This window comes from Pituophis catenifer, unplaced genomic scaffold (assembly GCF_029215685.1).
Source record: "Pituophis catenifer annectens isolate HBS135680 unplaced genomic scaffold, rPitCat1.0.hap2 SCAF_2, whole genome shotgun sequence".
In the NCBI taxonomy this organism is placed as follows: Eukaryota; Metazoa; Chordata; class Lepidosauria; order Squamata; family Colubridae; genus Pituophis; species Pituophis catenifer.
The window spans coordinates 157,703,612-157,719,913 of NW_027256882.1; the positions used below are offsets into that span (position 1 = coordinate 157,703,612).

Consider the following 16,302-nt stretch of genomic DNA (forward strand, 5'->3'; position numbering starts at 1 on the left):
AAGTTACAACAGCACTGAAAAAAGTGACGTGTGCCTATTTTTCACGCTCACAACCGTTGTAGTATCCCCATGGTCATGTGAACAAAATTCAGATGCTTGGCAACTGACTCATATTTATGATGGTTGCAATATCCTGGGATCATGTGATCCCCTTTTGCGACCTTTTGATAAGCAAAGTCAATGGGGAAGCCAGATTCACTGGACAACCGTGTTAGTAATTTAACAACTGCAGTGATTCACTTAACAACTGTGGCAAGAAAGGCCATAAAATGGGGCAAAATTAACTTACCGTCTTGCTTAGCAACATAAATTTTGGGCTCAGTTGTGGTCATAAGTCAAGCGCTACTTGTACTAGCTTTTCCTTTGCTGGGTTCCAATGAATATGTTGCACTCAAGAAGATCAATGCTTACGTGTGATATGCCTGCAATGAGACAGCCCTGCCTATTTAATTATTTTGTCCCATCTGTTGCAGGTACCTCCGCATCCCTCCCTGACCATTTATTCAGAGTCAGATTGGCTCTTGGGCAGGGGTGAAATCAAAATTTTTTTGCTACCAGTTCTGTGGGTGTGGCTTAATTAGTGGGTGGGGCTTGGTGGTAAGGTGACTGGGAGGGCGTGGCTTGTTGGTCAGGTGGGCGTGGCCAAGTCAATGTCACTTCTTTGCCCTTTTTTAACCTATAAAACACAACACAACACAATTGGTTCACCCACAATATAAAAGCAGCTGTACTAGACCCAAAATGGCCCCTGCAACAAGCAGGAACCTCACACAGCCACAAAAAGCCCCAAAAACCAACTTTCACACTTTACACACACACAACACAACACAACACAACTGGCTCACCCATAATGTAAAAGCAGCTGTGCTAGACCCAAAATGGCCCCTGCAACAAACAGGAACCTCACACAGCCACAAAAAGCCCAAAAACCAACTTTCATACTTTACACACACAAAATTCCACATACAGCTTTGTGAGATTTTGTGTGTTTGCGTAGTTAGAGTGAAACAGTACAGAAACACACTAAATCTCAGAAAGCTGCACAAATATTATTTTATTTTTATTTATTTTTATTTTTATATAAAAGCAGCTAAATTTAAAACTTCCTAAACTTTAAATGGCTAGGTCTAAAAAACGAACCACTAAAAAAAACCCCAATTAACTATTTTTTTAGAGCTCCCACAGGGGAAAAAAACTTACCCAATAGAACAGGGGTCTCCAACCTTGGCAACTTTAAGACTTGTGGACTTCAACTCCCAGAATTTCTCAGCCATCTTTGCTTTGCTGACTGAAGAATTCTGGGAGTTGAAGTCCACAACTCCCTGCCTGCTTGATTGCAAGCAGGGAGATTCAGTTGCTTGCTGATGCAATGGATTGCAGGGACCAGAAGCTAAGGTAAGCTTCCCCCCCTCAGCTTGCTTACCTTAGCTTCTGGTTGCGACCAGAAGCTAAGGTAAGCAAGCTGAGGGGGGAGGGGGAGGGATTTTTGTACCGATTAGCAGGCAACTCAACTGAGATCGTCAGGGCTTGGATCGTCAGAGCCATTTAAAAGAAAAAAAAGGCTCTGATGATCGCGCAGCTCAGCTGGGCATGGGGGGCGGGGGCAGGGATTTTTGCTACCGGTTCTCCAAACTGCCCGCCACCATTGCTACCTACTCGCCCAAATTGGTCTGAATCGGGAGCATTTCACCCCTGCTGTTGGGTGAAAACAGACTGACTCCTATCCCATAATAAAGCAGTGAATTGCAACCAGTGGTGAAATGCAGCCAGTTCTATCTGGCTCAGGTGAAACCGTAGCACCAGCGGCAAGAAGCTCCATCCACCCACCCGGATGTCATCTCGTCCCATTTTTGACATTCTGTGCATGCACAAAAGGTCCTGCACATGCGCAGAGGTGTCACATGCGAGGTGTTACCATTTGCAAACTAGTAGAGAAGGTAAATGGATTTCACCCCTGGTTGCAACTGATATGGTTATGTTTGTGGGGTGGCTATAATCACACCCATTTACAGCCACATTCACCATCGCTGCCTTGAATGGAAAGCCTGCCATTGTCTCAGATGTTAATACAAACAATACTGAAGACAAAATAAGACAGAAAAAGGTAGAAATATAAAGTCACCGTAATTTATGATGTGGTATAGCATTGCATACAACCGCTGGAATAGTATAGTAATTGCTGGATTGCTGCAGCTTTGCTCCTATTCTATTTTGTAACCCAGACCAATGGAGAGGCTGAAGTTTTTCTCAGCCAGAACAAGAGCAGCTCAACTTTCTGTGTTGAGGTGGACCAAGGAGGCTCCTGCTATACACAGACAAGATGCTAGTACCAAAATACTCAGAAGGCCTAATTCAACACATTCCAAAGACTGACTCTACAGTGGCCTCCATGCATTCCATCCTTTTGATTTGCAATCAGTAAATAACAACAACAATAATAATGATGGTGGTGGTGGTGGTTTGCTTTGCCCTCTATGACTGTTATGGAAAGGATTGCTAAAGTTATCTGGATGAAGCCCTTTGAACACTTGAAGGATCCACTAAGTAAAGATTTCCCTGTCAGTTTATGGCACAGTGTTTATCTCTGTTTCTTACCTGAGGCAGCCAGCATGGAAGCCAACCTTCCATGGTCATGTAGCCAGCATGACTATATGCCGAGGTGCACAGAATGCCATTACCTTCCCACTAAAGTGGTACCTATTTATCTACTTGCGTTTTCCTGCTTTCGAACTGCTAGGTGGACAGGAGCTAGGGCAAGTAATGGGAGCTCGGGTCACCCTGTTGCACAGAGCTCAAGCCTCAAACTTGAGCTGTCAGCTCTCTAGTGACAAGCTCAGTGCTAAATTCTGTCCATGCTTTTATTAATTTGCTATCATGTTCTTGTGATCAAACAGCTAATCTTTCCACCACACTATAGCATTGGGTATTATTAAAGCATTCTCTACTACAAAATCCTCCTCAAAACCTATTTGCCCTCATCCCACCCTTTGGCCAAGCTCCAGACTCCAGGTCCCACATTAATCCATGTAACACCATATGCTACTTTCAACAACTTCATTTCTCATGACCCTTCAGTTTCTTTGCTCTTCCTGGGGTGTTCTCTCTTTTGTGGAGTTTTCCTTTCTTACAGGAAAGGAGTCAGCAGGCATTTACAAATGAAATTTTGACATGTGCCATATAGGTGTATGTTAAATCAACAAAAATGCCAAGGACCCATTTGACAGATTTTTTAAAAAATTCCACTTATCAGGGGAATCAGATTTAAGGAGCATTTGCTGATCTTGAAAGTCAAGAGTGCTTTTTCAATAGAAGAATTTGAGATAACAGACATCAACGGTGAGGCTACCAGGAAAAAGCTTATGATTGGCATCCCAAAATTCTACCTGACAACATTAGTAAGCAATGCATACGGCATATTTAAAATATTCAAAGCATTTGAAAAGTAGTAGTAATAATTTATAGGGCCACTTTAAAATACTCAAAGCATCTTAAAGGATATACTTTATTTCAATAATGAACTGGGCTGTAAATGGAACATCTGTTTTGGAAATACATTCTGGTTTAATGGATGTACTTTTTTAAAAAAATAGGGAACTTGGGGCCTTCCAGTTATTCCATGTCTCAGCAGACTCAACCAGACTGCAATAACCAGAGAGTGACAAAAACAATAAGCCACAAATTGCTAGAAAACTCCAGGTCTCTGCCTCTGTAAGGAACTCCCAAGTTTCAAAAGAAGTTGAGAAAAGAAAGTATATGATTTGCAAATGTTAAAGCAAACCCTATTGCAAAGAGGACAGATGCCAGCACATATTGTTTGGGGCAAAATAAATTATGAATGAATGAATATGTATCCCAGAATAATGCTGCAGGATCCAATCTGGATGGGTTACAGGGACCAGGGCTTTAATCTTCTGAGCTTTTGGTGTCATGCTGGAACCCATCCTCAGGGAACTTCTACTGGAATGCAAGTTCTGGTGAGAGAGAAGTTTCTTGAGGATGGACTCCAGCATCAATCCGAAAACTCAGAAGACTAAATATTTGGTTCCGGTGATCAACCCAGATTGGGATCCTGCAAAATAAAGCATTGCTGTGGTAAATTCTGTGCTGTAATAGTGAAGTTCTCCTTTCTACAATAACCAAAGGAACATTTCCTCTGCTAGGAATCTAAAATTACCTTCAATATGTGGAGGACAAAGTGTGAAGGCCAGTCACTCACTGTCTTTACCCATCCTACCTCGGAGTGTTGTTGTGAAGAAAAAGAGGAAGAATACTATGTGTGTCACCTTGACTTGCTATATAAAAAGAGGGAGCTAAATCTAACGAACAAATAAAAACTTGACCAAGCTAAAACAGAATTCTAGCAAGAGGGAGTTACTGTTGGGGCATAAATACTTTGCAGAGCCTTGGCTGGTGTACCAATTCCATCTCTTTTTGGAGCAAGAATGCTTCATAGCAACAATGACTCGTGCTTTCATCACCTTTAAGTCTGACTACGGTACATATGCTATCAACTCCTTTGAAGACTGCCTGGAAACTTTAGTTGAAGGTGGCCCTCTTGCTGGAAGGTGCTGAATGGACTGCTGATGGATTCCCAAGTATGATTCAAGTGCTGGTACCAACCCTGAGTGATTTGGTTTCCCTTTATTCTCTGGAACCCTATTTTCTCTTAACAGAATATACAGAACCCTGAGTGGATGCTTCACGTACTATGAGAAACGAAGAGTTGGGTTCTTATAGAGAGTCCTTCTTAAGGCTTGCCCCTTGGTTACAGAATGAGTTGCTTGACCCACATGGTTGATTTTTTAGGAAGGTGGTGAAACTGATCTTGTTTCACTAGGTGCTTGAGGTTTGAGTGGCTGTTTGTGAAGCTATCTTTCTATTGGGTTACTTTTGTTATTATTTCATTTTAATGCCATTGCATTTTGGACTATAATCTTGATGGATATTTTTGAGTTTTCAAAGTACCGCTTTATGGATTGTGAACCATCCCAAATCTTGTGAGGGAGAAGGACAGAAGTCTTCGAAGTCAATCAATCAGTCAGCCACTCAATCAAACGCCACGTGAGTCCCTCTAGCATCATTGGAAAAATGTGGCTGAAAATTTGGGAGGGAGGTTGCAGAGGGAAGCTTTTTTTTCTGGGATGCCTTCTACTCTCTTCCCAATTCTTAAAACCACCCCATGTGGAAAATGGAACCAAGATAATCATGCCAATATCTGGTCATACTATTGCGAAATTTGACCCCTGTGTATTAGATGGCTGTACGAGGGGTCACAGGCAACAATATGATCACCCCTGCTTGGTTCATTATATAATGACCTGGATCATTAATAAACAATTAATGACTTGGTTCATTAATAAATAAATCATTAAATTTATCAGCTGCCCAACTCTCAAAGACTCTGAGAGGCTCACAACAATCAAAGAAAGAAATTACAATAAAGCATTTAAAAAAAAAGTTTTAAAAAAGGTAGCAAGCTCAATGAAATGAGATTCACTTTCTCTTGTTGAAGAAGTGGATGAACAGCCAGGTCTTCATGGCTCTTCTAAACAACAGAGTGTGGAGGCTTAATAAACTAAGGAGATTTGCATTTGTATTGTTTCTGCCATTTATGTTTTCACAGATTAAGATCTGGGACAAACCAATAGCAGCAAGACTGTGTACTTATTCTTGGTAGTATCTCACAGTTGCTGCCAGGTGATTATCTTATCTTTCCCCAAGAACTGAAAATATGCATTTATGGGACACTGCATCACTTCAGACATGCACCTTACAGAAATAAGGCAGAGAAAGTGAAGAAGAAGAAGAAGAAGAAGAAGAAGAAGAAGAAGAAGAAGAAGAAGAAGAAGAAGAAGAAGAAGAAGAAGAAGAAGAAGAAGAAGAAGGGTGAAGTTCTCTCTCTCCCTTTCTCTCCTTCTTTCTCCCACGAAGCAATAATCTCACCTCTCCCAACTTGGCATAAAACTGTTCAGTACAGCACTGAATGCCAGCCACTGCTCTCCCCTCCCTTTAACTGTGGGCATGGCAGCTTCCTCAAGGGAGAGGAAGGAAGTTGCTCCCAGCAACAGTGCAAGCCACCCTGGAAGGGTAGGCACCAATGCCTGGGTGGTGACTGAGTAAATGACACACACTGGCTTCTCTCTGCAAAAGAATCAAACCTAGGTTTAGGTGGAAAAGTACTGTAATGAAGATGTTGCTTGGAGAGCAGATAAGAGGCAATACTGCTAGTTTGAGCCTGTTACACAAGGGACCCATTCCTGTAAGTAAACGAATGGATCTTTGCAAGGATCCCACAGAGCTGTGCAAGCAGGACAAAAAGATATTTTCTTCTTGGTGTAACCAGGAAACGTTTTTTGTTTGACCATGCCCCATTAAAGTCTAAGTGCAATATAGATTTATATTATCTGAAACCAAACAGCCTATGGTGCATATGATGGGGGGAGTCTTGAGAAAGTTTTCTTTCTTCGTGTCAAGAAAGGACTTGATTGCTGAGGAACAAGGGTATGTGCATGCATGAACATCCTCAAACTTTTCAGTCCATCCGTCCATCCATCCATCCTCAGCTGCATAGCACCTGCCAACCTAAGGCACTTTTCCCTGTCAAATAAAATAGGGATGAACAGAGCAAGCACTCATAAGCACTTTTTCAGCAAGGGTAGGCTTTATCAAGCCACTATTTTGTCTTTTGCTCTGCTTGGACAGTCCAAGGCCCTACTAAAAACAAACAAACAAACAAACAAACAAACAAACAAACAAACAAACAAACAAACAAACAAACGCCTCGAATCTGTCTACCCTGGACTTATTGATAAATCTCCCCATTTCAGAAAATAACTTCATCCCATAGAGTCATTTTTACAAATTTTATTAAACTGGTCTCCCCTTTGGGGGAATACACAAACAGTACTCAGTGAGCTGTCATTAGTAGATTCCTTGCATCTTAGGAAAGAGGGCAGTTGTCTCATCATCAGTCATCATTGGCCTCAAAATATTGCATCTCTTCTTACTCAGCCATAAAGACCATACACTTCTAACCCTAACACACAATAGAACATCATACACACTCCCATCCTGAGTTTTGTGTAAAGGGGAACCGGGAACCAAAAACTATGTGCAACAAAATGTGACGGTGCAGCATGCTATACATGAAGATTCCAGCTATTCCCTCTTGAGTTTTCTATTTTCCTTCCCTCAAGAGTTAGTTGGCATTCTGCAGCAACTGAGCATGCTCAACTCCCTGTTCCTCTACTCCCTATTAGGCTGGTATTTCCCACTTGTGCATGACTGGTGCTGTTTTGACATTTGCAATGGTTGGAGCTTCAAAGCTGGTCTGAGAAGAAGAATGGTTTTATGTTCAAATGTGGGGCACAAGGGGAGAATAGTAGATGTTAACATCTTTGTGAAGATGTTAACAAAGAGATCCATGCAGGATTTGTTCAAAGACAAGGAAAAGATGGGAGGGAGTGAAGGAGTTAGCTGAAGATCTCCGATGGTAGGAACTGCGAAGCATATACGGAAAGTATGAAACATCTTGAAGCTTAACGCTGTCTTGAAATATTCTGAAAACCAGACTGACTCCAGTATATAAAGAGGGAATGAGACACGTTGAAAATTGAGATTAATCAATTATCATCCCAGCAGCAACCAAAGCTGTAGGCTCACCCTTTCCCATTCAACTAAAAGAAAGCAGAAAAGTGGCAAAGTGAACGGATGCCAGCTCCAGCCAAAAGAAATTACGACCTGCTTCCCTGTCTCTTCTGTTCCAGCTGCCTTAGCTCGGTAGGCTTTGCGATACAGACAGAGACCTTCAAACAAGTGTTTAGTTTCTGGTTCTCGAACATGTCACAATCACAATCACAAACATGTCACAATCACAATCTCAAACTTCAGATTCCTGGACGGACGGCAGTCGTTCCCAAAGGTTGTTCCCAAAACGCTCTGTAAACTGAAACATTTACAGAGTATTTCAAGAGCACAAGAGTCACCCAATCTCCTAAGGGTGGGAGTAAAAAGCAGTGCCGTGTAAGCTGCAAGCCACCCATTACGTGCACATGAACGGAACAAAAAGCTCTTGACAGATGTTGTTTCTCTTTCCCTTTTACACAAAAGCAGCTTTCTTCCTTTTTGGGGTTGCAGTGATTGTGAGCTCCGTGGAAACAGCTGGTAGGGAGAAGGCTACTCTCCTCCACTCCAAACTAACAGCCTCCAAAGCTGCATTTGTTTATGTCCAAGATGATCGGAAATTTGTCATGTGTCAGGACAGACGAGTACCACGAAGACAGGCAGTTTACCTTAGTACAGTGACTGGATACACATTCTGGTGATCATACTGTATTTGTATTCCCTCCCAAAGGGCATTTATGCTTCAGGTCCAAAGAAGCTGGTTGTGTCGGGGAAATATTTTCTACTCTCCTTCGGCAACAAAACGCTTCTGACCACCATGTTTTGCAAACGCTTGATAAAAGCCTATTTTGGAATACTGTAGGGCATACTAGAGTGAACCTGTTTCCTCTGATTCCTCATCCTTTTCTGTCTGTATGCTTTTTTCCTTTTTTCAGAAGTGCCTGCTCAATCTCTGTTTGTGCAAATGCAATGTGATGAAGACCCAGAACTGGGTTTTTTTTTCCCCCCTCTTCCAAAATTATCTTTTTTCTTCCCCACTCAATATTCTGTCACTTGGGCATATGGAGAATGTAAAAAAAAAATTCAAAGAGACTGTGGTTCGCACAAGGCTCGTTTAAGCTCGTTATTGAATCTATCTTCTTTCTGCTTTGCACAATGCCTTAAAAACCACTTGGTACAAAGCATTAAAAAAGAAAAAAACCACACGACGTCTTAAGTTATATGCACAAACAGCCAAGGTTAAGGCTAATCAAACTTAGCACGTTGTGTGAATGCATCTCTTTGGAGTTTTTGCCCGATCTCGTTTGTTGCGAACAAACAAGGTTATATGGGAATAACCTGCCTCCTTTCCACATGCACAGCAGAGGAAGAAGAAGAGGAAAAGAAGATGAGTCGAAAATAATCATCTAAAACCAAATTTGCATTGAAGCTCAGTCAGAAATCCAGTCCTTTGTGCTTAAGTCCCACTGGTTTAGATCTGCTCTGTAGCAGGAAAGGTGGAGCCTGGAGAGGGACTAAGAGAGGAATTGGCATGAAATCCTTACATTCTCAAAGCGGTCCACATCCAGTCCCTCTTGAATTTCATTAACTCTTATCTAGATCCAGTTTAGTACAGACCATTCATTGATTAGATTCTTGGGTACAGGCATGACCAATAATTCAGCTTAAATAGAATTTAGCAGCATGGTCCTGACATAACAGGATAACAGAGATGGGAGGGACCTTGGAGATTTTCTAATCCAACCCCCTGCTCAGGCAGGAAGCCCTATACCCGTGATGGCGAACCCATGGCATGCGTGCCAGAGATGGCATGCAGCACCCTCTCTGTGGACACGCGAGCCGTTGTCCCAGTTCAGCTCCGCCGCACATGTGTGCCCGCCTCCCAGCTGGTCTTCAGGTCTCTGTTGCATATTTGTGGGGGTGGGGGACATTGCTTTTTGGGGATTCGGGCATGCTCGCATGCATTCGCACGCAAACACGCATGCTTTGGGCACTCAGTCTGGAAAAGGTTAGCCATCACTGCCCTATACCATTTCAGACAAATGGTTGTCCAATCTCTTCTTACAAACTTCCAGTGTTTGAGCATTCACAACTTCTGGAGGCAAGTTGTTCCACTGGTTAATTGTTCTACTTGTCAGGGAATTTCTCCTTAGTTCTAGGTTGCTTCTCTCTCTAGGTTGCTTGATTAGTTTCCACCCATTCCTTCTTGCCCTGCCCTCAGGTGCTTTGGAGAATAGCTTGACTCCCTCTTCTTTGTGGCAGCCCCTTAGACATTGGAACACTGCTATTATGTCTCCCCCTAGCCCTTCTTTTCATTGAACTAGACATACCCAATTCCAGCAACCGTTCTTTATATGTTTTCGCCTCCAGTCCATACTTATAATGTTGGGTGGCTGGGATAATTCTCAGGGCCTCCACAGTGGTCAGAAGCTCACTCGTCCCTGTTTCTGGAAACATAGTTCTTGAGCATCCTGAAAGCCTGTGCTCAAAATTAGAATTAAGGAGGTTTTCTCCTTCCTAGAGGTGCCCGTAGATTTAAAAGCCCCCAATCTAAAATCCTTAATAGCCATACCTATGTAGTAATGGGAGAGAGGGGCTATCTCTGGTTCCATTTGTGTTGTCACGGCTGCAGCTACAAGCAACCTAAGAAGACACTGAATGTGGGCCAAAGAGCTTAAAAGCCATGCTGTCAAAGAGATGCAAACTCTTTCTCTCTCCTTTTATCTTGCCACTTAGCTGAGCTTTATTCTGATCTCCACTGTCTTGACAATCCTTAGATTTACTGTCGCTCATATTATATATATATATATATATAATGAAAGGAAGATTCCTTATTTTGAAGGCAAATGTAAATGGCAGCCAACCACCTGCTTTCTCCAGAGGATACTAAAAGCAAATACTACAAATGAGGGATTATGGATTACAATGAGGAGTAGAAACCCAGAAGGCAGGACTGGGCTCTTTTTTTAATGTATTTTTTTTTTCCTGAGCAATTGTAATTGGACAGGAGGAGACAAATACAGGAAGACAAGAAACCATCTTCAAAGTATTCATATCCAGAGTCATGAACTGGGCCCATCTTTTGCTCCTGTACCAGCAGGGTGTGATTTAAATCAACTCGATTTAAATCACAATTTAAATCATGATTTAAATCAGTAGTAAAAAGGCTTGATTTAAATCAACTCGATTTAAATCATAATTTTTAAAGAGCAACTGTCATCTCTGCTACTCCTTTGACCCACTGTTGACTCACCGATAGTCCCAGTGTTGCAGAATATACAGCCTCATGCTACATAACTAAGCTCCATTTCATGCTGAATAAACTAAATTATTTATGTATCTTAAATAGAAAACTATCTTACGATAGATTTTTACCCCAAAAGTTTTTTATTAAAATAAATTCGATAAAAATAAAAAAAATCCGATTTAAATAAAAAAAATCTGATTTTTTTTTATTTTTTAAAAAAATCATTGATTTTTATCCACCCTGTGTACCAGCTATTTTATTTAATTTACCATTATACTTGGTGAATTCAAAATGACAGGAGGAACGGCTGTGATTGTGATCCAAGGCACTCAAATTCAATTTATCATCAGGGCTGTTTGTCCTGTTTCTGGCTTAACCCTCAAACAAGTACACAGTACACATTTTGGTAGTGTAGTGGATCCAGAAACCTTCACAAATTAAGGGTCTTCCAGATTGCCCAGGTTTTAAGTCTATGTACTCCCAACCATCAGAGCCACCAGGATTAATGGAAGGCAAGGTAAGAATATGGGTCTATTACTGAAAACTCCCACTGGACCACCAGCCACAAGGCCCAAAACGTTTTCTGGGTCCAAATCATTGTTTCTCAGCCTAATTATCTCTGCAAGGTTGGGATTCTGCAAGAAGATCAAAGGAGTAGAGGAAAACCATGTAGTCTGCCTTCAAGTTTTGAAAGAAACTCTAAATAAAGGAGAATATTTGTAGCTCAGGGTTGAAATGAGGGGTTCCTCTGAGCTTGGTCGTTTTCTTGCAGGCCCAAAGGTGTTTTTTTTTAAAAGGCAACTGGATTTTCTTTGTTTTTCCTTGAAGACGTTTCACTTCTCATCCAAGAAGCTTCTTCAACGGTTCTGAAGTAAAATATCTTCAAGGAAAACCAAAGAAAATCCAGTTTTCTTTTGAAAAACCACTTTTGGGACAACCATGACCTGGATGACTGAGAACCTCCACAGGCATTTACTTGCAGGTGTTTCATTACCCAAACTAGGTAACATCTACGTAGCTAACTAGGTAACACTAGCACGGATGATGTTATGAAGTTTGGGTAACGAAAGTCTGCAAGAAAACAGCTAAGCTCAGCAAAAATCTAACCGTTATTTGAGTGGTCTATAAACACTATACACAATAATCATAAATCTAATAACAAAACTTAAACAATCAACAAGTTTATAAAGAGAATAAGCAGAATGCCAACTTTTCTGAGAATTTAGAAACCTGACATTAGCATTTAGGAATACTTTTCTCTAATAATATGGTGCCTCTTAAGATTTTTTGTTTTTTACTATAGTTCCCATGATCCCTGATTCATGATCTTGTTCCTTAGAATTTATAATTGCACCCCAAAAATATCAGACAGAAACCACGATACCTATAGAGAAGGAAAAGGTGATGACCCTCAATTGGCTTTTGACCTTGCATCATCTGCCCAGTTTCTATCTAAAAACCCCCTCCCCTTTCTCTCTTTTTCTTGAGATAGATCATAATCTAGGGGAAGAAGGGAAATAATAACTCAGTACAATCTTCAGAAAGAGTTTCTGATTTTGATAAGACATCTTAAAAACGGAAGGTGAGGGTGGGGGGGAAAAGAGAACAATTCACCCTTTGAACATCTTTCAGTGCATCTCTCCCATCCCTCCAGCTCAAGCAGAGCCTTTGGGGAAATGCCACAGCCCCCCACGACCTAGTTCCGTCATGCCATTTGATCATCCACCTCCCCCACTGGCTCCAACCCACACATCTGAAAGCAAAGCAGATGTGCCTAGTGTGGCTGCCTGACCCCAACCTAGAAGGCAGGAAGCCCCAGGTCTGGAGATGATAAGAAAAACTCTGGCCCCCCTGCAGGAAACCCCAAACCCTGAGGGCTCCCCTAGTGATCGACACTGCTGAACTGGCATATCGGTGGAGACTTCCCTGGGTATCTCACTCTCTCTCCCTCCTATTGTTGTTCCCAAATAACCTCTCTTCTTAACCATATCTATCACTCGCGCACTCCCACCCAGGATTTCCGAAGCTACTTCTCAAGCTCTCTATCTCTTTCAGAAAGGGATTATTTTAAGGGAGTCACTTCGGGAACAACTGATGATTCCCCAAAACAGCGTCAAAGAACCTCAACTGGGCTGTCTTATTTATATGGACTACACTACCCCTTCTCCTCCCAGCTTTAGAAAGGCAGAAAGCACGTCCTTCACAAAGATGGGATGTAGAACATGTCCAAATGGGAACACACGGGATCTGTTCAATGCCCCACCACCCTTCTGAAGGGACTAGAGTACATGCATTAGGCTCACCAGCCAGCAGGTGGAGCTGTCTGGAGAGCGCTGTTAATGAGCTGGAATCTCCAGGTTTGGACCATATCCAAATGGCTCATCTACCCACAGCATCTCTCTTCTGCTCCTTGAGGAAGACTTCGAGACCAAAACTATCTACCAGTCTTGCTCCAACCAACTAATGCAATCCCTTCAGTCCCCATCTATTTCTCAGGGATTCTTCACCACCGATCTCTCTGTTACAAAATATTGTCTCTTGATTTGGGAAGCCAGTCAAGATGATCCCAGTAAATAAGAAAATATTGCTCCTCCTCCCAGATGCCCATTAACCCAATCCCCAGCAACCGTGCAATGAACTGGTGGCAAACCCTGGCACCCCCGAGGTTCCTTAGCCCCAACTTTCCAACAGTCCTTATCAATAGCTCCCAGAGATCATCACCCCTCAACAATCAACTAGGAAGAGGCCAAGTTCTTTTAAGTGGGCGTCTCCCAGCTTAAAATAGACCCTTTCTCTCAGCCTGTCGACTCACCACTTCAGAGTCTTCGAATCCATGGAGATAGGAGTCGTCATACATGGGGGAAGGAAATAATTGTTGAGGAAGCCGAGCCGAGAGGGAAGAAAGATAGCTCTTCCAGATGGACAGAGGTCTACAGCTGTGCCCCCTGCCCTTGTTGGGTTGGGGGCAGCAGGTGGCTGGCACACAGTGGCAAAGCAACTCAGCCTGCTATCGATCTGATTCCCCCACCCTGGATGCTCTCAATCTCAGCTGAGCAGCAACAGCAAAAACAATAGCGCCCACCCACCAGCCCTCCCTTGGGGGCAGGCATAGAGACAGGCAAGTAAGGAGGGAGGCGAGGCAGGCAGTGGCATCTGGACAGTGCAGCTCTATCTGCACCTCCTTATAGCAACACAGAAGATGTAGGGTTGGGGTGCCAGGGGGCATAAAGCAGCGGGACACAACAAGGAAAGAGCTGGTGATGAAGAGGGTTCTTGGAAGTGTGGAACAATCCCACCAGATGGGAGGAGAACAAGAAGTGTAACCACACTTTCCAGCAAATGCATCCCTTGTTAAAATGCTTCCCAAGAGTTAAGCGGGTACCAGACAATTTACCACCGAGATGCAGGAAAGCATACTGAGACATCTAACCTGGGGACCTCTCATGGGGTTACCTGCCACAATAATGCAAGGTGGGCTGGGATGGGCATAGCAACACGGGGCAAACAAAGTCCATGGACAGGGAATCACAGAAGATAGTCCTTCTATCATACACCAGTTTCCTTAGTATCAACTTTTACCCAGTTACCAATAATCCTAATTTCCTGCACACTACATTCCTAATCCTCATGCCAACACAGTCTTTTCTGTAACCTTTGACAATCTTGAGAGGCATTCTTGGACAGATGCCTCGATTCATACTTCACCAACCTACTTCTTCTCCTTCACTGCATTGGACAACTTCTATCATTCCCTAGAGGATGGGAGCTACAGTCCAATACTTCTGGACATCACCAGATCGTGGAAGACTACAACCCATTTTACTTTTGCAGAGCTCTTCAACTTTGCATGCCCAATTGCACATGCATGACCCAACCAAGATTTCCACCCTTACCTACATCTTGACCCTACCAACTCTGGGATAGATGATGCCTACCCACCTGCACTGGGCTGACAGAAACGAACACAGCTGGCAGGGGCAAAGAGGGGAGGATAGGAGTTTGCAGGAAATGGGCCAGATGGGGATTTTCCCCCTGCAATCCCCCAGGCGCTGGTTCCATCTGCCTCTTTGACTTCAGTGCCAGAGCTGCTGGCACAACCTAATCTCCGCCCCACGCCCATTTCCCATCCAAAGTTGGAGAGCTGTCCAATATATTTGGCGGAGGAGGGGTTAACACCAGCTTTTTGCAAAAAAAAGGAGATCCGATCTCATCGTCTCTTCACACTGTTTTCTAACAGGAGTTTTCACCTTATTCCCGGCTGAGATGTTTAAAAACAAAACAAAACCACACACACATCATCGGAATGCCGGGAAGGGGAACCATGACCGAAAGAGAGGGGGAGAGAAAAAACAAAACAAAAACCCAGTCCCTCTTTTCCTGCTCCCCGACGCCTCCTGCCCATAATTCCGCCAGGCAAGGGCTCCGGTTCTGCCAGGAGTTGCATTCAAGGCGGACGGGGAATCTGGGGGGAAGAGAGCTTAGGCAGGATCGGTCCTAGTGCTTAGCAGCAGCAGGAGAAAACGGAGCAGGGAGGCAGACAGGGAGGAGGAGGAGGAGGAGGAGGAGGAAGAGGAGAAGGTAAGAGGGGTTGAGTACAGCGTGGTGATAGGCGATGGCAACGGCGGCGGCGGCTGCGCGGTGCCTGTTAAGTTACCTCGTTGAGCAGGAAGGTAGCGCTGGAGTCAGAAAAAGACATAGACAGACGGGGAGGGAGCCGGCCGGCCGGCGAGGCCCGGAGTGCGGTGCCAGCTGGGAAGGAAGGAAGGAGGGAGGGAGGCGCCCCCCGCCCCCGCTGCTTTCCCCGCCGCGCCGCTCCCAAGCGCCTTCCTCGCCCTCGCCTTCTTCTCTCGCTCTCCAGGTCCAGCGCCGCGCGCGCCGCCGCCGCCGCCGCCGCGCATCCCTCTCCGCCCCTTTTCGCTTCCCCCTCCTCCCGTTACGCGCCGCTCGGATAATGTGTGTGTGTGGGGGGGGAAACGGGACGAGGACGGGGGACGTGCCAAGCGCTAAATAATCACATTACTCCGGGGAGGGGGAGGGGCAGGGGGTGCGCCCAGCAGCCGAACCCATTGAGCTCACTTCGCGCGGCGACAGCCGGCGTCCTCGCGCTGCCGGCCCCGCGCCTTTTCCCGCCGTCTCCGCCCCCCACCCACCCTCACCCCCCCACTCTCCGTCTTCTCAGACGGCTCAGCCGGGACCGTCGGGAGAAGCTGCAGCTGCGGTTGGCCTCTCCGGGCGGCTTCTTCTCTCGGATGCCCATCCAGCAGGGAGGGCGGCCCCCTTGCAAACCGGGAGATAAGATTGTGGCGGCTCACCCACCCATTCCCTCCTTCCATTCCCTCCCACCCAGCCCGCCACCCTCGCTCGCATTTTCTGAGGCTTTCGTGTTGGTCTGGGGTCCCCGGAACTCAACCAACTCGGTGTAACCGATTTCC

At 44.4% G+C, this 16,302-nt stretch overlaps 1 protein-coding gene across 2 annotated transcripts in view; it reads right to left on the bottom strand.

Moving 5' to 3' along the window:
- Nucleotides 1–15,702, bottom strand: part of CACNB3 (calcium voltage-gated channel auxiliary subunit beta 3) — a 50,347-nt gene extending 34,645 nt beyond the window's left edge. For both annotated transcript variants that reach the window (XM_070937862.1, XM_070937861.1), the window contains exon 1: nucleotides 15,525–15,702. In XM_070937862.1, coding sequence (XP_070793963.1) covers nucleotides 15,525–15,566 — 42 coding nt within the window. In that variant the 5' untranslated portion in view covers nucleotides 15,567–15,702. The remainder of the gene's footprint in view (nucleotides 1–15,524) is intronic.
- Between the last annotated feature and the right edge of the window lie 600 nt (nucleotides 15,703–16,302).